We start from the raw sequence: 21,888 nt of genomic DNA, 5'->3' as shown, positions 1-21,888 counted from the left end.
TTTGGCTGAGACAATGTACTTCCATTTAAAAAAGCTTCTGATGAAGTTATCTATCAGACTCCAACTATGGTGTCAAGGAGGAACCACAGAAAAGACATCAAGCAATAAAAGTGCCTTTTAAATGATAAGGGGAAAAGAAAAAAGTTAGGAATAATTGGTTGTTTCTTTTAAAATAAATACAGTCAAACATACTAACAAACCCAAGACAAACAAAAAACACCCCCCCCCCCCCCAACAAAACAGATTCAGATATTCACTAGTTCCTAAAAGATTCAGTATCACAGTGCAAGAATTACAGCCAAATTAATAATCCAGCAAGATTAACAACAAGAAGTAGGTAGTTTTTCACATACTCCACAATTAAACTTTGGAACTCACTGCTCCAAGATGCTTTGAAGATCAGAAGAACAAATGAATACAGAAGATACAGCTAGCGGTAAAAAAGACCGTTGGGAGCTATTAATCACAAAACTGCAATATAGTGTATGGCTTCAAATGTGTCTGCACAACATATACCTCAAGGGAAGCTGCGATAGTTTACTGTCTGCTTATCCTCTTCTTCTTCCCTGAGCATATTATGTTGTCCACTGCCAAAGAAAGGATACTGGACTGCACGTACCTTTGATCCAATTCAGTGCAGCCATGTTTATATTGTATGATAACCATGGACACTGATGGCACTCAAGTAATTTAAAACCAAGAGGTAAAACCCATCTGAATTTTGGAACCAAGACATTGATCCTAATATAGCTTACATGTAGCTATCGAGAAAGTGAATCGAAGCCTTTTGTGAAAAGCTTCTAATAGATTTTAGCAGACTTTAAGTGCAAATTACAGCTTTTCACTTTGTGAAGAAAAAAACCCACAAACCTCCCCAAATAAATACTGCTATTATTGGTTAGAAATAGGGCTTAACTAAACCTCTGGAGCTGAACACTTCTGCTTATAGAGAACACTAAGTGGAATCCACCCTGAACTGGGCATAACCAACAGCGAAATTAAAAATTCTGAGACTAATTCTAAAACAAGCATTGAAGAAAAAGATGAAGGAGTGGCTCTGATGCCTGTAATCCATCACACATACCTCCAGATGAGACTAATTACTCTTTGGAAGCACCTGTTTCTTTCCATTGACTATGAAGGCAATCCAAATACCTAGTTCAGCTGTAAAAGTCTTCACTAGTGTTATCTCAAATGAGTTACATGAATCCCACAGCCCTGGAATCTCATTAACTCAAGACTGACTTACATTTTACTTGTACCTGTTTTGCAAACCAAACCACTCCATGTACGGAAATATTTGTAAACCAACTTACTTTGAAGAAACACAAGGACAATTTTAATGGTATATAGTAAATTTTGAGATTACTGAACCTGGGAGTCAGAGAGAGTCGCAAACATGCTGTAGCTACTTACATCAGTTTTAGCTCGTGCTCCAGTTGACACTGGGTAAGGCAAACAGTCTAGCTCCTGGTAGTCTGCTCTTCTGTTTTTCCAAGATCCCTTTCCTTGATGATCTCCATAAAAGACTGTCTCCACTTGAACAGGGCACTGTTAAGAGAATTTTAAAAACCCTGTAAATAAAGGTAAGTCATAAATATTTTTAATGTGAGCTGCAAGATAAAAACATTGGAATTTTATCTTTTTAAAGCTTTTTTTTTTCTCTGATGTAATGTAAACATTTGGTCTCAATCTTTTTTTCTTAAAGCCACCTGCTGCATAATTTTTACGTTTTGCTAAATTACACATCAAGATATTATGTGAAGTGGTTTCCTTAACAGCTAGGATACACCATTGGAGAATTAATAAATAGTGGTACACTTTCCTAAATATGAAGGAACTGAATCACTTCTTCCTTAGAAATTGAAATTGTTTTATTCAAATTGTTTAAAACTATCTTTTCATTTTATTTCAGGTTTGTCTTTATAATTTAACCAGAGACCCAGCAAATCCCCATTTTCAAACTACAGACTCTGAACTTTCCAAACCCACTTTTCTTTGTTCCCCAAACCTGGTGAGATCTCACTTAATTGCTTCACCTCTGCACTATTTTTTTTTTAAAGGATGCATGCCCTAACTCTGGGCCCACACGTACCCAACCACACTGATGGATACTGAATGCCAGGAAGAGACCAACTGCACAACATTCCACCACACAGAATCATAGACTAGTTAGGGTTGGAAAGGACCTTAAGATCATCTAGTTCCAACCCCCCTGCCATGGGCAGGGACAAATCATGGTTTGCCTCAAAAGGATAATAAGGTGTACAAGCAAGGATCAACCTATGCTGCAATCCAGCAGGATCCATGCTGGGAACAATCAAGGAATCAGGATCATAGGTACACTGCAGAGCAGTCCCAAGCTGTTGGGTACAATCAGTGAAAATCAGTCCATTTTCTGGCTGCTTCCCCTTCACAAGAGGATGAATTTGCTGCTGGTCTTTAACAGCAACTGCCTAGGTCTCAGTATATTTTTAGGGATGTAAAAGTAGGAGGCTTTGAAAAGCTGACAAAAGAATAAGCATGCGGCCCAAAAAAAGTCTGATGATAATACACTACTGACAAAGAATTAAAAGAATGTGTAAGTTAAAGTTTTGTTCAATGAAAATCATATCTGTGATATAAAATGGGGTAATTATAATCAATTTTTCTGTCACTATCCATGAAAGATAAAAGACTAAAACCATAAAAATATGATTCTTACTCTTTATATCTGCTGTTTTTTCTTTACTGAAACTGAGCACTTGACATCAAATGTCAATGAAGCAGACACATTAAACAACAGGGAAACACGCTGTTTACAGCAAGAGAGGTTTATCTCTATTGTGTCATTTAGAAAGTACCTCCTTCTATATTGCTATGAAAGCCTTTTTTTCATAGGAAAGGTACACATTTCAAAGGAGCAGCATTGTTAATCCCAGTTTTCCAAAGCCAGCAGTTTTGTTGTTAGTACATTCAGATAGCCCAGCTTTTTGTTCTTAAATCATGTTTTCATAGCATTGGTGACAGAATGTTTCAGAAAATAATTTGGTGACAGGTGATTGTTTTTAATATCTTTTCTGGATCAGCCAGTGCTACTGCCCCATGCTATTTCCCAGTAAAAAACTGACTGGCTGTAACTTTCAGTTTACACAGACGTAAAGACAGGCCATCTCCCACCATTCAAGTTACTACTTTTTAGAGAACACCTTAAATTTATTCACCAAAATACTGCAAGACCCCCTACTCCCACCCAATTAGTTTCATAACATTTATTCACCCAGTCTGTTTTCACTAGCAAATATTTAGTCATCTTCCCATGAAACTTCCGTTCAATACGACACCTTCAAAACAGAAAAACTGAAATAGTAACAAAATATCAAAGAGTTACTTCCAGATGAAAAATCAGATGAAAAATCCTTCAGTAGAAAAATCAACTGGCTCAACCTAGAGATTATATTACAAAATATATTTCTGAGACACAGCATTTGCCATAAGCAATAAATACTCTGCCATCTGCTACAAACTGCCTACACCCTTAAGAGACAAATTTTCATGGCAACAGCTCCAACAAACATGTTGCCACTTACACTTCAGAGACCTCTGGCCTAAAAGTTGGCTTTGCAACTGGCCTAAAAGTTGGCTTTTAAACTACAATTTCTTGCATCAGTTCCAAGTTTATATAATCAAAATAAGATAAAAACATATGAAGAACCCATAAGTAGTTCATCATTTTATAGAAGACAAATTTACACAGTTACTAGTAAACACATGTCTAAGATAGGTCTTCCTCCTATTCCAGTTTCATTATGAGTGACAAGAATAAAATATTTGATATATGTGGAAAAAATTACAAGCTATAACAAGAAATATAGACCAAATGGATGAATTAATAGAAGATACATTACTTATACAACTTGTATGAAAACAAGAATTTGGTTTTTTCCACTGCAACTGTCATTTTAAGGTTTGCAAAATCTGTTTCTTCACAGTAAATTCACAGAATTTACAAGAATGTATTTCTCTTCTTTGACTACACAAGAATACTAAGGTCAATCTTTTTTTGAGGCAAATTATTCTTAAATGTTTAAATTAGGGCAGATGATTCCCCTGTCCTACAAATACCTTTGCAGGAGATAGCAAACAGTGTCTCGTCATCAGTTCCCCAACAGATTATCCCTGACTCTTTCCTTATGCTGATCTTGTTGAGACCTTTGTGTCAAATGACTTCCCCAGCTTCTGTAGTGGTATTTGCTCTTGGAGGTTTAAAAGACATTTTGAGTCTGCCATATAAGGCCACAATAAGAATGTGGCTGATTCGCATTTGCCTGTCCATAAGGCAATTAAAATAAAGCAAACTCTCCTGCTTTAGAGTGGGAAGATGTGACCTGATAAAAAGGACCGTAACTGCTCAATTAAAGGAAATGGTAATTCTGGCATTGATGTTAGAAGCATTCTCGAAATATTTTTGGACTGATCTGAGCACATGCAACTATTGGTAAGGCAAACCAGTGAGAGCGGCTTGAAGGTAGGTTTTATCACCATAGTAAGCATGACCAGCTCTGTATCACTAGCACAGGCTTTTGAGAGGGGTATGTCCCAGCAAGAGGGCTGCATCCAAAGTCCTCTTGCTGGGACATACTCAGAAGATGTCTTGCCAGTAGGCTTCAGTAAGAGAGGTGCAAGCAGATGGGATGCTGATGCTGGCATTCTCTATGCAACCACATTGATGATGTTGTTCTTACATACCAAAAGGCATTTGAAAACATTGTCTACTTGGATTTCTTTTTCTGCTGTCTACATGTTACATGCTCTTCATCGAATGCTCCAGTAATGAAGACAAATGCCCTGTGATGTTCAAGTCATCATGGAAACAGAATGATGCCTAGACAAACCATAGCTTTTGTTTTAGTAGAGAATAGGCACAGCCGTAAAATCATGAGCGTTTGTATCACTGGTTACCAAAACCAGCCTGCCTCACAACTGGAAGCGTTTAAACTCTGATGGCTTGGATTTTACCTTCAAGTAGGAAAGAGGACTATACTGTTACTGTACTTTGACAAAAGATATTGAGCATTCTCCAGTAAGAAGACAGAACACTGACAAGTCAGTGATGAGATCAATTCAGTTGACCAGATCTGGTTCCGTCTTGCAAACATAGACCATAATAAAGAAATGACAGAAACTCAGCCACTCTGTAGAATATAAGAATGCATACTGAAAAGCACAACACCTAGATCCAAGTTTCTGAATATCCCATCTTGGGAAAAATGAACATTTACGCTGTAATCCACACAGACATTCACTTAAAGAGTTTACTTTTACAAAATGAAGCAGCATTGAAACAGCAGCGAGAGCAAAAGCATTCAAACAAGCTCACCTTTCAGGAAATTTCAAGCCAGCATTAACATTCAAGCTGCAAATCCAAACAACACTATCTTAAGAACTGACTTTAATCATAGTCTAAAGCAGAGAACAAACACTCCTCGCACTGTTCTCTCTCCAGTTACTTGCTTCTATACAAAAAACTTGCTCATTCAAAAATTACTAAAATAATACCACTGCTCCTTAATCACATTTACCCTCAAAATAAATGCTTAGGAAACCGTGCGTTATCAACTGATGACACCTGCCATCACAAAATATTCTTAACTGAAGGAATGTTCTAAATCAAACACTCATATAAAGAAACAAAAATGTAAGCTGAACTCTTAATGAAGACAGTGTCCCTCTTGCTGTTATGTCTTTAAATAAACAAGTATAAATAGGCTAGCATTGAAACTTTAAATGAACAATATTCTATCCTGAAAAACTATCAAATCAACTAAAAAAGGGGCTTAAATGATTTTAAGCCATATTGACAGAAAACTTCATCTTATGACATTTCTGTTTATTTGGCCTTTAGCTGTCTAATGAAATTAGATACCTTGTTATTAATGAGACAAAACTAATTTCACCCTTGAACTTGAGCTCCTCAGGCTATTCAGAAACACAACCAGATCTGAAAACCATGGTTTCTGATAACTTGACATTATAAAATGTTTCATATGACACACACATTCTTACCAGTTGCTTGTGCCTTTTCGTAGGAGTACTGGAGGGAGAAGAGCTAGCACTCAGAGCTTCTTCAATATCTAAGTTTAACTGTTCCAGTTTCTTCATAAGACATGAGATAGAGTCTGGCCACTCAGATCCTTTTTCTGGTTGGGTCTAAAAGAAATCGAACATATGTGAAGTCTTAAAACATTAATGCTTTCCATAACTTAAAGGCTCTCATTTTATTTGTAGCCCTCAAGGAAAAAAGCTGACCATTTTTTTCCCTGTCCTTGAGTAACTTTTCTCCATTTAGAAAGCTTCAATTATCACTCCAATACTGATGACACATATTCATAGCTGTTCTTCATACTCAAATGATCACACTTTGCTTCTGTGTATCTGAATGGCTTTCTAACACTTCATCTTGGGTGAACCACTGCCAGCTCAAACTAAGCACAACCAAGACCAAACCAAAGTAACTAATGTCTCTTCTTTAAGACACTTCTATTTTAGAATCTCTCCACTGATTGCTTGTTGTCAATCAGAATCAGAACACAGAAAGTCATCACGTGCACTGCATTTTATTCCTTACTATAATTCCTGAATTGGTCAAGTCTTACAGTGTTCTTCTGCTCACAAAATGGGAGCACTTCATTGGTCTTGATTCCTTTCTGCTTTCATGGATGCATGTTCCCCTTTTACCTGAACTGCTTCACTATATACAGAAAATACTAGTCCATTGTAGTGTAACTGCCAAAAATACTTTGTTTCTTAGTTTCCTCAAAGTCATTTTCCCTTAAGCATCTCTGAATGGCAGTCCCTGTGCATGCTGCTGCATTATGCTTCGTGTTTCTTATTCAATTACTTCTGATGATTCACAAGAAAAATACAGCCACACTGACATACCTGTCATCACAGACAGCTACTGCTTCCTAGATTAGTCTCTGTCCTGAAGCTACTTCAGTTCTTTCATCTTTCTTACTTCCACAAACAATACATATCTTTGCACAGAAGATAATTTCATAGCAAGCAATTTAACAGACTGAGCATACAAACAGTAAGACTGCATTGCCATCCTGGCAAAATCCTAAGAGCATCATACCAACATTACACAATACCTAGGAGAACTAGATTAATATTGTTATTATTCCTACCTGATAAATATTTATGGTGATTTGTTTCCTTATGGGAGTTTTGCAAGAGGGACAGAGAGATAACTGTAATTTGCTCACTATTGTAGAAAAAAGCTTTAGGAATAAAATCCAGGAAGCCAACTCCAGTATTACACTGACATATATTATTACTAATGGAATTGCTCATCTTCCCCTCAGTAAGAATAAGTCAGATACATATACCCTTCAGAGGAGCTAGTATTATCTTTGTAGAGGCTATTCTGAAGCACACAAAATAAAATATCTCTGGTTCTCCAAATCTTTATTTGGAATTGCCAAAATTTTTACAAGCTTTAAGTATTATTCCTGAAATGCTGTTGGAAGTGCTAAGCTGTATTTCAAATCTGTAGCTATTAAAATTATTCAGATACTTTGCTTCTCATTGTCTTCCCAACTATCTTGAAGTAACATATAGGATGTTCACAGAAAGTGAGTATCACAACTCTTCAAGTTGAACCCATTCTGAGTGAGATGATCTCACACGGCAGTTTTGCATTTTGAGTTTTGTGAGTTTTAGCCAGTGTCAACAACACTCATTTGTAAACAAAGTAAAGATTCTGTATTGTCCTGTACTTAAGCTTCCTTATGTATCGATTTTCCCAGTACTGAAGAATGCTCAAGAAACCTCAAGCACAAAACACACAAACCAACCCAAAATCCAGCACCAATGAATGTAGAAGGTTCTATTTCTCAACACAGTTAAACTGTAATTTAAGTAAGAAAGAATGTTCTTACAGTTCTTTCTTCTTATCAGTGGTAAACAATTCTGAGGCAACAGCACAGGAAAATGAGTAGAATCATAGAATGGTTTGGGTTGAGAAGAGCCTTAAGATCATCTAGTTCCAACTCCCCTGCCATAGGCAGGGATATCTCACACCAGACCAGGTCACAGAATCATAGAATAGTTAGGGTTGGAAAGGAACTTAAGATCATCTAGTTCCAAAGCCCCTGCCATGGGCAGGGGCACCTCACACTAAACCATGTCACCCAAGGCTCTGTCCAACCTGGCCTTGAACACTGCCAGGGATGGAGCATTCACAACTTCCTTGGGCAACCCATTCCAGTGCCTCACTACCCTAACAGTAAGGAATTCCTTCCTTATATCCAATCTAAACTTGCCCTGTTGAAGTTTTAACCTGTTGCCCCTTGTCCTATCACTACAGTCCCTAATGAAGAGTCCCCCCCATGTCACCCAAGCCTCTGCTCAGCCTGGCCTTTGAACACTGCCAGAGCATTTACCACTTCTTTGGGCAACCTGTTCCAGTGCCTCACAACCCTAACACAAAAGAACCTCTTCCTTATATTTAATCCAAACTTCCCCTGCTTAAGCTTAAACCCATTACCCCTTATCCTACCACTACAGTCCCTTATGAAGAGTTTCTCCCCAGCATCCCTATACGCCCTTTCAGATACTGGAAGGCTGCTATGAGGTCTCCATGCAGCCTTCTCTTCTCCAGGCTGAACAGCCCCAACTTTCTCAGCCTGTTTTCATACGGGAGGTGCTCCAGTGCCCTGATCATCCCCATGGCCTCCTCTGGACTTGCTCCAACAGCTCCGTGTCCTTCTTATGTTGAGGACACCAGAACTGCACACGCTGCTCCAGGTGGGGTCTCACGAGAGCAGAGAAGCTGGATCACCACCTTTGACCTGTTGGTCACAATCATTCTGATGCAGCCCAGGATATGGTTGGCTTTCTGGGCTACAAGCAAAATGTATTTGATTACTGTGAACTGTGCAAAAAATTGCACCTGCCAGGTGACAAACATCAAAGTCTGGATTTTTGAGTTCAATAAAAAGTAGCAGTAAGTTACACAGTCTACTGTCTGTCCCAAAATGGAAAGGAATATTTGGGGGGGGGGGGGGGGAGGAGCTGAAGAAGTGTCGCTAATTTAGCATTTTCCATAGAAAATACAAAGATGAAAATTCATGAAAACTTTAAGAAAGGCATCAAAATATTTCTAAGACATTCCAAATACTATAACAATACACATGACACTGTGTTACAATAAAAAAAAAATACAGTACTCACCTGCTGGAACAATACCTCCAGCATTCACTAATACTTTGCAAAACACCTATAGGAGCCAAACCCCCTTATTTTTATAAATTTCTTATTTTACTGTAACAGAACTCAAAACTACAGTCATTTCTTAAAAACAGAAATTCTGAGGAGTTTCCCCTTACTCTCGCAGCTTTCTCCATTCAGCTCTTTTGTTCATTCAGTAAAACTCCATATTGTATCTGTTAAGGGAATGAGGAAAAAGATGGGTTTTCATTATCCTTCAAGATAAAGCCAAATGGGCCTAGTTAACAAATGCCATTCACTAACTGGAAATCTGGCACAAAAGCACTATTTAGAACAAATGCTGATTGGCTCTGTATTTCAAAGGCTGCCTGAAATTCCCCCTGAACAGCAAAAACATGATGCTACTTACATTCAAAAATATACAGCCTGCACAGCAGGACTTCAAACCAGTGAATAAATTCTGCTTAATCCATTCATGAAGAACACAGCTCCCCAGTGTTCAGCCCTAGTATCTCAGTTGGACACTATCAATGTGCTCAAAAGTGCTGAGTATCAGTGTATCCTTCCATAGCAACTGCAGAGGCGGCAGGGCAAAAGCATCTTTGGAAGCTTTTTTGTCTTGTACTTCAGGAGGAAAAAAAAAAAACCAAACCAACAGAAATCTCACTCAATTATCTAAGCATCATGGTCTGCTTTATTCATTGTTTTTCCCTAAAAAGGTGTAGAGGGAGAATACTTCTTTCCAAATACTCTCAAGGTCTCCTTTGTTGGAGTTGTAATCATTCAGCATGCTGTTATCTTTTGAAGAACCTGAAAAACTTAGAGACAGAGTGCTTTACAGAAATATTTTTTGTATGTTACCTTGGACTAATGAATCATAGAATCATTTAGGTTGGAAAACCTAACTCCAACCATAAACCTAACACTGCCAATTCCAGCACTAACCCATGTCTCATCTACGCATCTTTTAAGTATCTCCAGTGATGGGGACTTCACCACTTCCCTGGGCAGCCTGTTCCAGTGTTTGATAACCCTTTCGGTAAATATCCAATATCCAACATAAACCTACCTTGGCACAACTTGAGGCTGTTTCCTCTCATGCTATCCTAGACAAATGAGGAAGAGTAGAAAGTGAGACCACAGACTCCCTCATCAAACAAACGTTCCAAAGTGGAGCAACCTTGTCTATGAAGATCATGTCACATGTTAGGCAGAGAATGATATACTGGCCTTGAAAGTGGACTCCTTTGCTGCAAGGTTCTCTCATAGTCCATATACTCAGGTTAAACAAAAAAAGAACAGAAATGTAAAACAGAAGTCTCTTCCTCTGTGCTAAATACAAAATTCAGTAGCATGCACTTCCTTAAAGCTGTTACAAATCCAGCTATTAAGCTTCAGATAGTTACTGTATATTAAGAACTAACCCAACTGTTTAATATTTACTAAGACACATATAGCAATCAGCCAAACATAAAATTTAGTGGCAGGCTGCTACTCCCTACAGCAACCAGTTTTGTAATAGCAAGCTTAATGTTTTTGTTACGTGTACACATTCACATCCAGATTCCATGTTTACCTACATAGCTGAAATTTCATCACTACCAGTAACGAATTACAGACGTAAAACTGGGGGCAAGATTGTGGTCCATCACCTAAACAATTACTTGCTCTTCCCTTGAGAAGTAAATACATTCCAGACATTCAACTATTAGTGCCTTTTGGACCAAAGGCTTTTACACCATTTTCAGCTTTCAAGTGCTCTTCACTAATCTTACTCAGCAAAAACATCTGTGATAGAACGCACATTTGTTTCAATGTTTTGCCCATGCAGCTTATTGCAACAGGCAGAATAGCTGCCAGCAAATCTAAATTTAAACTGAAAGAATGCAGCAGAAGTTAAAAAGTCCATATAGAACACCCAGGGGTCAGGGCTAACCTCACTGCCAGACCTCATCTTACATTGGAAGCAGAAAGACTTCCAAGTGAAGGGTTATGAGAAAATTACACAATTCTAAATTTATCTGATAACTTCTGGCTTTCACTTTAGAAACCTTCAATAGGTCCAACTGTTCTGATAATTATGTATTGTAAAACTTCAAGTGCTAAATTACTAACCTCCAAATAAAAAAAATACCAACGCTATTTAGCCCTCCTCCCTCATACTAAATGAGTTTAGATAAAATTCTCTCTGATGTAAAGCCTAGATCTGCAAAGAACGACTTCGTGGAAGTTATTTCGGAGACCAAATATCATATTCTGCTCTTGCTACACTGACCAGGCTGCTCTGTTCTCAAAAGCAGTTCCATGTAAAAAGTCTCTCAGCCACTGGTGGCTTCGCCTACAGGGGCTGGAGAAGGAAAACAGATCGGTTCCTTACATAAAATTCTTCCAAAAATGAAGTACTTAGAATACAAAGGACACTTTTATTCTTACAATAGACTTACATGTGCCTTCTATATTGAAGATAAAATATTGAAAATAAAAGGGAAATTTCCCTCATATCCCACTATAGTGTTGCTTAAATATTTACAGAGCTTTTAGATGGACTATGGCAGTAACTGACAGCACATTTGTTCTGGAAAGCAGGTAAAGTAAACTCTGCAGTTACCAACCTTTCAACTTCTAAGAAACGTATACTGCTGAAATGACCAAGAAAAAGTCTCTTCAATTTCCCAAGTCAGCAGGCAAAACCATGCTCATAGCTAAGCTGCTGGGAAAATGAAACGTCTTCAGGGACATCACCTAAAGTTTTCAGCAATACAGATCCTCCCGATCCCCAAAATATTCCTCTAAGATGGGGTATTAGGATCACAGCTGTTTTCCCAAACAAAAAGCTATGTCTCTGAATAGTGAATATAGTACAATATAGAAAACTATTGTGGAGATGTGAATTGCAAAACATAGAACAGTAAGAATATACCTTTGGGGTTTTAAATTACAAGGTGCACAACACTGGAGAAAAGAGAACCCAAAGATGTGGCACTGCAAGAAAATAATTTAACACAACTCTTACCTCATTTCATGTATTTATTTCTTTAAAAACAAACTCATACCAGCTCAAAAACAGACTCAATTACTTTTCATAACAGCTTTTAATCTCTCAACCACTGAATTGTTAAATTAGCCTTTATTTTGCAATCACCACATTGATCTTGCATAGTGATAATGTCAATCGCATAAAAGAAAGTAAAATCCTGTAGTCCTCTCAAGGGTTCCTTCATCAGCCCTTAAGGACTATTGCTCTAAGCTAGAAAGAACAAGAGCCTTGACACCCTCCAAATGTTATTTTATGGCAATTATTTCCCAGATGAAGAAACCCGAGCTAATTTCTCAGACTGAAGGCCAAACTGTATCAGCACAGTGCTTTACCCAAGAGACAGAGAAAAGGGAAAACAAAGGCATCTAGCCGTAGAAAAGGTGTGAAGTAGCAGCCCAAACAGCCTAGCATGAAAACTGTTGCAGGTTTGTTTCTAGTTTTGCATTGGACGTCTAATTTTTAACAAGACAACTTAAAATAGCATGTAGTTGGTTTTAACATCAAATTGTCATTTGGGTTTGCTCCAATGATTAATTGATTTATTTTCCCAGTTCACAATGCCTACAGCAAAACAAACTATCATGTCAAAAAACACTGGATTTTGCAAACAGGCTGACACTCCCATACTGCAGACACATGCTGCAGAACTGGCACCCGAATGGGCAGACAAGCTTGCTTTATTGACATCCGCTCCTATTTCAGCACACAAATTATCCTTTTGGGCTGTATCACCTTGGCCACTACAGAGCAGACACCAGGTCATCATTTATCTATCCAACCATTTTCTCCACCTTGTGAGGTGGAGGAAGTGAACTGCGCTTCCCATATCTCAAACACCTGCTCTAAACAGTAGTCAAATTCCTGATGTCACCCATTTGCATTCAGTTTAGCACCATCTTCTGCACATCACTATTAGTGACCATGAATGTCAAAACAGTTTTTATACACGGGTAATAAGGTATGTTGAATATCTTCATCAAAAGTTACTAACTTCAAATTACATTTAACTTCTACCATGTTTACCTTGGAAAACATAACCAACTCATGTTGGTTACAGAAGGGTACCTTCCTGCAGCACTCGTTCATTAAGCAATAGTGTTTCATACTGGGTTTCACAAAAGCTGAGGGGTCTTATGCCACTAAAACCAGAAAAAGCACATACTAGAACAGGTAACTTAAAGATCCTTCTTGCCTACATGTTCAGTTGCACCTGCAGACTGCCTTTTGAGACAGGATAGGGCTGAAATTGTTTTCTTAAGAAATGGTTTTCTTTTTTACAAAACTTTGTGCTTACTGCTATCTAGGGCATAGAAGAGCTGGGATCTGCTTTATCTTTGGCCTGATGCATTTTGTATCAGCTCTCCCAACCACTTTAAAGATCACTAAGGAGAAGAAAAACAGTCATCACTTTCATACTGGAACAAGCAGCTTGCAGCAAGTTCCTCCTCTCCTTCTTGCCAAAAAGGAACAAGCATGAAAACCTACTCTTCCGGTTGCAGCACCTACCTTGTGGGGAACACATCAGAGAAGTTTTGTGAGCAAAACTATGTCCTATAAAATACGCAAGCTCTTTTAAGACCAGTATATTGGTCTTCCAGTCCTGCAAGCATGAATTCATCCCCAGGCTACACATTTGAGCTGTTTCCACCACACATAATTTATCCAAGTTGTCCAAAAAGTCTTGAATTATTTTTGCACAGCAAAGATGTAAGAGGAGAACCTATGCCCATACAAACAAATCAACAGAAATTCTTCTTGAAGACAGAAAACACAGCGTAACATCTTCCAAACAGTTAAGAAAGCTGAATCCTTATCTTTTGGGGAAAGACAAACCAGGAGTTACGGAAAATGTAAATACTCCACCTTCTTTTGGAAGGAGTTGCTATTTTCCTGGGATTTCACACAGGATGCTTTCTCAGTTCTCAGTACCATAACCTACAAGTTTATGGCTGCCCTGGCCATGAGGTTTTTTTTCCTAAAACTATCAAAGTCAGTGTTTCCTTGAAGAATTATGGAGTGGAATCTAAAGATTAAGGATAAAGACAGAGATCAAGTAATATCTGGGAAATGTCCATGCATAAATAAAGAATCTATCTTGAGACTCTAAGTGTCAGAAAACTTAAAAAAAAACTTAAAAAAGAACAAAAGCCAAACCTCTGTAAGTATAAACTTAATACTATTATTTTCTTAAAATGCTAACATGCTTATGTACCTGTCAGCCATTGTAATTTAAAAATTCATATATAGAGTGAAGGAATTTCCAAGAAAACCAATGACAGAGATCACCTCCATGTAGTATGGAACTTCTGCTATAAGTCATACGTGTAAGTCATGCTTTGGTGCCTACATTACACACAAAACCATCAAAACCACTATTGATACATGTAACATTAGTAAAGTGACTGCAGTACTAAACAGGATAAAAAGAATACTTTTTCCAAGATAAAACAGCATTCCTAGAGTTCTGTCAACATTACACACAAAACCATCAAAACCACTATTGATACATGTAACATTAGTAAAGTGACTGCAGTACTAAACAGGATAAAAAGAATACTTTTTCCAAATAGTTCCTAGAGTTCTGTGATTGTTCTAAAAGTTCTATTGAAAAAAAAAATTAACTTTAGAAATCCACTTCTAAACAGAAATCTAAAATTCAAGAGAAAAATAAAAAGTGGAATTGAGTACTTAAGGACAAAAAAGAAAAACCTTGGCAGAAGAGGAGATATATTTGGTGCCTAAGAATAGGTGGAGATGGGGAAAAGAATGGCACATTAATTATAAGAGAACAAGAAAATGGCAGATAATTGATGCAATGCAAGCCTTCTAATTTATACCCTGAACCAATATTCATCAAGATAGCAATAAGCAAAGGGCATTAATCTCAGGCCCAGAAAAGTAATTAGACATAACCCCCAGATCTTCACTGGAAGCTTAACACACAAATATCCAGGTCTAACTACCAGGCTTCAGTATTATTCAAAACCAACTTAAATGCAATTGACGGAGCTGCTATGACTTATGTATTTATCAGCATATTTAAACACATATTTAAAAAAATCCATGACTCTGTTAATCACTCCTGCAGCTCGTTGGGCTTTTAGAGCAACAAAACTAACAAGACTTACATAGCTTATATGGCTAATGCTATTTCAGAGATTTGGGTAATATAAAAATCACAGTTTTCTTAAGTAAATGCAACAGTAATTGCTAACACACCTCTGTATTATTTCACATTACTTAACCACATGCCAAGTTAAGCTGTCTCTTAAACCAAAATAACAAAGAACGTTTATGAAAAATTACAGTTTGTGTATAACGCGTATACAACCTTTGGCCAAGCTTCCCCATATTATACCAATACAGAAGTCCTTGTGGCTGTCCCAGCATAACACATACCTGCACGTCTTGCAAACGCCTGGGTATAATCACACCACACTAAAGCTGGCATGTGCTCTAATTTGTGTTTATTTTATGACAAGCACACTGACAATACCACACTGGAATCAAGACCAAAAAAAACCCAAACAAACAAAAAAAAAAAACACACCAAACCCCACAACATTTTGAAACAGCAGCACGGAACCTCCCTGGGGTTTTGGACACAATAGTAGCACCATTACCAGGCACCACAACGGCTTTTCCCTCCAAAAACTACCCAGCAGAGAAACAAAGGAAAGTTTTCTCCACTTCAGTCTAAAAAAGCAGTTTGTCGACATCGTGATCTCCAAGATACCAGATTTCCCTCACATCCCTCCAACATTTAGCCCCAAGTAATTTGCTTTACAGTAGCATACTCGTCCTTTGCTTGCGGAAGCATTATTTCACCAAAACACGCAAGCAGGGTGGTGCTGCCCCCACACCTTTGGTCAAGGGCACAACACAATGCGCACCGAGGCCCGAGGCTGTGGTGGCACCACCGAGGAGCCCGAATGCCCGGCCGGGGCACGGCATAGGCCGGCAAGTCCCTCCAAGCGGGGCTAAGGGAGGCACCACCAAGGGCCTCTTTTCCCGCTGCCGCCCTTCCCCCTTTGTCGGGCACAGGGCGGGCTCAAAGCACACTTCCAAGCGGACCCTCCCGTTCGCGCTACAGCTGCAGCTTCCGCTGCCATTTGGCACGGGCGGGCGCCCAACCCCTTCCGCCCCAGCCGCCATGTTCGGAATGGCGCTGCCGCCTGGCCGCGGGGCAGACGGAGCCGCAGCCTTGTCGCTGGCGGCGCGGCAGGGCCAGTGCTTCCCCCAAGAGAGGGCGACTGCCGAGGCGCGCGGAGCTGCTCCCTGCCCCCGCCTCACCCCCACCCCCAACAACGGCAGCAGCCCGAGCCCGCCCTTTCCAGGAGCCCGCGCGCTCCCGGGGGAGGGGCTCGCGCCCCGGCCAGCGCCCCGAGGTGCGCGCGCAGCGCCCGCCCTGCTTCCTCGTCCCCCCCCCGCGCCCTGCCGCTGCCGGCGCCAACGCGCGCGCGCGCCGCCGTGACGTCACTGGGTAGCGGGCGGAGCCAGCACGCGGGAGGGCGGGAGGTAGGCAACGGCTCACGGCGCGGCAGCGCCACCTGGAGGCCGGCAGTGTGCCCGACAGCTCCCCCTGGCGTCCCGGCAGGGAAGGGCGGCCCCGGCGCGCGCGGGGAAGGGGTCGCTTCCGTGGTGGCGCGGCGGCGGCGGCGCAGGGTGAAGGGCACTGGGAGACCGCTGCCCCTCCGCTCCCCACCGCCGGGGCCGCCCGCGCGGGCTGTCTGAGAACGGCCGCTCCGGCTGCGCCGCACCAGCCGAAGCCGTTCCTCCAGAGGGGGAGGCTGAGCACCAGAGCCTCCTCCCGCCGACCCGACCCCATTGTCTTAAAGGCCGCCGAGGGCCGCGACCCCAACGCCCGTAGGGGCGAGTGTAAGGAGGCGACGGGGAGCCCGGCCCGTGAGGGGGACGCCGAGCTGCCCCCCGCCTCGCTCCTTCCCCGCGCTTTGCCTTGCTGTAACAACTGTCAAAGCTGGGGCTGGCCTTGCTCCTTCATGAAATGACCCTTCCATGGGGCCGTGCCTCGGTTTCCTCAGTGTGAAAGAGCGCTTCAGCTGGGAAGACCTTCACACAGAGCTGGTGCGTGGAGCCTGCTGCTGCCTTGCCTGCACAGCCAAGGTAGACAGGGCTTAAAAGTAATATAAAGACAACTCTTCAGAAGTTCTTTTGCCATTGCACACAGTAGTGGAAGCTACTGCTTTTAAATTCAAAGCTACAGCTACAGCCATTCAGGCATTGCACTTGAAAAGGGCTAACTGCACTCCTAAATAGTTACATACTTTTCTGGAATTAAACCCACAATGTTCAACACAGACAATCTACCCCCTTGCAATACCTGATGTGTCAGAATAAATCGTGCTGTCTAGATCAAGACTGATTCTGTTCAGCTTCAGAAAAATAAGTCAAATCTGAGATCTGGTTAGATTGCCTTTTTTTCAGGAGTCTTATGAAGAATAGGAACTGCATAGATAACACCAGACAGTTACAAAGTTTACGCATATTACCCAAGCTAGGCAACACTGGCACACAACTCTGAAATTGCAATTGCTTTTGAACCATTAGACTGTACTGCAGTTTGCCTTGGGACAGTTGGTTACTTTTGTCAGTGGTGAGACAGCCTGAGCTCAGCTCTGGTATCTGAACACAAAAGGAGACTTCAGACGAGAGAAAACTCTTCAAACTCCTAGATTTCAGCACAGCTCAAGACAAAAATGCCTAAAATAAGGCATTTCTGAGAACAAGTTTTGCTTGTTTGGTTTGATGAAATGAGCCATAGTGGGCAGATTTGGAGAGTCTCATTTTTTGTCTTTCTGGTGATATGAAGAGATTTTTCTTTGAAGTCTGTTACATTTTGGAGCATGAAAGGGAAGGATGTGGGGAGGGAGGAAGAATATAATCTCTGGATGCTGGAAGCCAAAGTCAGGCTGCAATCACAGATCCTTTAATTGCCAAGAGTAAAGTCTGGCAAATATCAGATCCGGATTTGGAGGATGTTTCCTATTGTGACATCATGAGACTCTGGAGAAAATGGTAGAACAGAGAATCAAGGCTTTGAAGCCTGAATTTGAATCATGTTACAGTACAGCTCCTAGTGTCAGGGGAGCTCAACTTCAATTGTGGTCCTTTGTCATTTGGATCAATACAAATGCTAATAAATAAAATGCCAATTTGTATTCTTCCTTAATAAATAAAAAGCATATTGGAACACATCAATCAAACTATTTGTAAATGCCTTTGAGAAAACAGTTCTCTTAATTTTTCCTTCAGGATGGTCTAGTTTTCTAATTTCACTGACTTTTTGTAATAGACCTTTTCTAAGTATTATCAGAATGTATAGTTTTAATTATAATGCTAAATGTATTTTTTCCTCTTTCCATCATATTTTAATGGTACTTATATGTAAAGTAATTATACTTTAAGTAATTATTTCATATTTTCTTTTCCTTTTTTTTTTTACTTGGTGTTTTAAGAGAACAAAATCATACTCTCCTCTCCTGGTGTTGCTCAACTGCTGTGACATTTTCCCCACAACTTTTGAGCATTTTCAATACTTTCAAGCCAGTTTGACAGATGGGAAGAAATATCAGAGAGATTTGAACTTTTTCAAAGTTTAATCAAAATTTCTGGCTGGATAGACGCAGGAGACTCAAATGATGGCCCACTATAAGCTAAGGATATCAGACCATGTAATTCCTGAGCAGCTGTCAATGACTGTCTGTGAGCAAACTGTCCTGGCAGTGAGAAACTACTGATAGCTAAAGCTCATGTTGTCTCTTGGTAGATCAGGGGATTTGGGGACACTGTGGGGAAAGGGAAATAGAGGAGACAACAGTAGGTGTCATCTCTACTCCCGCTCCCTCTTGTCTTCCTCCCACATCCCTGGTTTATCTGGAAAGAAAATTAAACTATGAGACCAGCCAGCCTACTCCACCAGGCCCAGCAGAGGATTAGGAACCACAGATATTTGAATATCTATGCCTTAGTTATAGAGATCAGATTTCACTTCTCCCTCCCTGATAAAACCGGCAACAGCTTTCAACCTGAAGAAGTGTAGAGCCTTGTAGATAAAGTTTTGCATAGGCCACAGGATGACACTGCAAGTCACTTTTCTATGCTTCTTTCTTTTTTCCACCACATTTTGTTTGGTAAACTGGTATATATGTTTCTGCTACCTTCCTATGCTAAAAGCTGGATTATTGGTTGTGCTGTTATAATAATCTGTTGTAGTTAATGCTCTTTTTCTTCTAAATGGCAAAATACCCATGGCAAATGTAGAAACTAAGAAGCTGAAGGAAGTAGGTGGAATTTAGATACTGAATTTAAGATCCTCACATAATGCACAAGAACAGTCAACTGTCTGTGCATGCATGTTCCTTGATCCCTTTCTAATTTATGTAGTATGTGTTTTGTCTTAATTTTTAATTGTTAATGCTAGTTATCTACTTAAAGTTTTCAGAATTCTAACTACATTTCTTCTTTCAGAGATCAGAGACACAAATACCATTTGAGTGATCAATAAAGCTTTTAGAAACTTAATTCATGACACTTGTAACCATTAATGGTATTTGTAAACAGCTGAAGCCCTGTCTTGTTAGAATAAAAAAAAAAGCAAAAACTAATGGTGAATGGTGAAGTATGCAGAAATACTGTATTATTACTGCATAGTAATTGACTTTTTTTATTTTGCTCCCCTTGGACGTCTTTATGAAGACTTGTTTTCATGGCTTTTTTAACCATAAGCAGAAACAGAATAGTGATTATAGATTTTATTATGCCCTTTTTAGGTTGGGAAAAAGATAACTCCGTTGTCAAAATCAACCATGTTGATTCTGTGAAACAAATCTGTTTGATCTCAATTTTTAAGAAAAGTTGCTTTGACAAAGCAGTCTTAGGCATCATTCTTGGAGGAAAAGAATAATTTCTGTATCCCCCAAGGATGTAGTCACATTGCTTATACCATATAAATATTTTCGTACAGCACAGATGTTGGAAAATGTGGCCTAGAACTCAGAAAAATCTGTTTTACTGTAAGAGTATGATGGTCACTAAATAGCAATGACTACTGTGACCAGAACCTTAAGGTTCAGGCATGGTGCCCATTCCTTGCTTCAGACATCTGCTGGAATGAGGGGTGTTGAGAGAGAGGACTGATCTGTAGCAGCTACTTCTGTAAACCTGCAGGAGTTTTGCAAAATCTTCAAGACACAGATGCACTAAAAATGTTCTGAGGCAGATGAAGCTGTATCATGAGCCTGTCCCAGTGTTTCACCATTGTCGTGGTTTTAGCCCAGGCTGTAAATCAGCCATGCAGTCTCACTCCCCCCCTTCTTTCCCTCCCCCTGCTCCCAGAGAGATCGGGAGGAGAATCGAAAAGAACACAACTCCCACGGGTTGAGATAAGAACAGTCCAGTAACTAAGGTATAACACAAACCACTACTGCTACTACCAATAATAATAATGATAAAGGAAATAACAAGTGAAGAGAATGCAACACCTCACCACCTACCGACCGACAAGTACCCAGCCCCCAGCAGTGAACTAGCCCTTCCGGGTAACTCCCAGTTAACCTCCTGGTCATGACGTGCTGTGGTATGGAATACCTCTTTGGCGAGCTTGGGTCAGGTGTCTTGTCTCTGCTTCCTCCCGGCTTCCCCTCCTCCCTGGCAGAGCATGAGGCTCACAAAGTCCTTGGTCAGACTAAACATTTGAGCAGTAACTAAAAACATCAGTGTTACCAGCACTCTTCCCAGGCTGAGAGTCAAAACCACAGCGCTGCACCAGCTACTAAGGAGAAAAAATGACTGCTACTGCTGAACCCAGGACAACCATGCAGAGGTTTACCCTAACAGTTATTGACTTCCAGTTCTAATACACATTATATTTTGAATACTTTAATGTTATTTACACTTGGGGGGGTCTTTGTGAATTACCATAACTGAAAGCATCTGAAAATTCTGTTTATGTATGTTTAGGTATTTGGTGAGCTTTATTTATATTTAGAAAAGTAATGGTTGTTAAAAAGAATGGCAAAACATTGTTTGGGTTTATTCAGAGAATTTTAAGAGAAAAAAAACCAATCCCAACCCTGCTGGTGGATGATGATCAGCAGTGATATTTTCTATTCAGAATGACTTCAGTTCCATGTGATACGAAATATTTTAGCAAAACCCCATCAACCACAAAAATCCACATAAATAGATCGATCGACATAACTCTGGCAAGTAACTGAAAAGAAACTATTCCTAACCTAATTCAAGGTGGGCACGATTTCAATTAGTTCCTCCAATTATGTACTTCAAACAAAGTTTAAAAAGCATATTTTGAAATGCAAGACACTTAACAATAGCAATAATAAGCAAAATCCTTCTAGCAAAATGCAGTAAAATGTAAAACTGCAAGACTTGCAGGTTTAAGAAGATACCCTTGGAAAAGGCTTTGTGTGCTGCATTAGCACTTGGGATACATCCAGACATTCCAGGGGAAAATTTGGGAGGACCATAGTTTGTATTTTAATAGTTTGTCTTAATCCACTTGAGGATGTTAAAACAGTGGCAAGCTCTCCCAATGGCTCTCCAATCCTGCTCACCTCTGTATAGTCCTGTTGTGATATTTGCATCATATTTAAAGAAAC

At 40.0% G+C, this 21,888-nt stretch overlaps 1 protein-coding gene across 2 annotated transcripts in view; it reads right to left on the bottom strand.

Moving 5' to 3' along the window:
- Window positions 1-21,888, bottom strand: part of STARD13 (StAR related lipid transfer domain containing 13) — a 300,610-nt gene that overhangs the window by 219,732 nt on the left and 58,990 nt on the right. For both annotated transcript variants that reach the window (XM_062615055.1, XM_062615056.1), the window contains exons 4-5: window positions 6,046-6,189; window positions 1,417-1,551 (exon numbers count right to left, since the gene is read on the bottom strand). In XM_062615055.1, the coding sequence (XP_062471039.1) occupies window positions 1,417-1,551; window positions 6,046-6,189 (279 nt within the window). The remainder of the gene's footprint in view (window positions 1-1,416; window positions 1,552-6,045; window positions 6,190-21,888) is intronic.

The sequence above is a fragment of the Pezoporus occidentalis genome, unplaced genomic scaffold, assembly GCF_034315485.1.
Source record: "Pezoporus occidentalis ecotype Australia unplaced genomic scaffold, CSIRO_AGI_Poc_V1 ctg18, whole genome shotgun sequence".
NCBI classification, from domain to species: Eukaryota; Metazoa; Chordata; class Aves; order Psittaciformes; family Psittacidae; genus Pezoporus; species Pezoporus occidentalis.
Note: the sequence above shows the minus strand (reverse complement) of the source record. Positions and strands in the feature narration are given on the sequence as shown.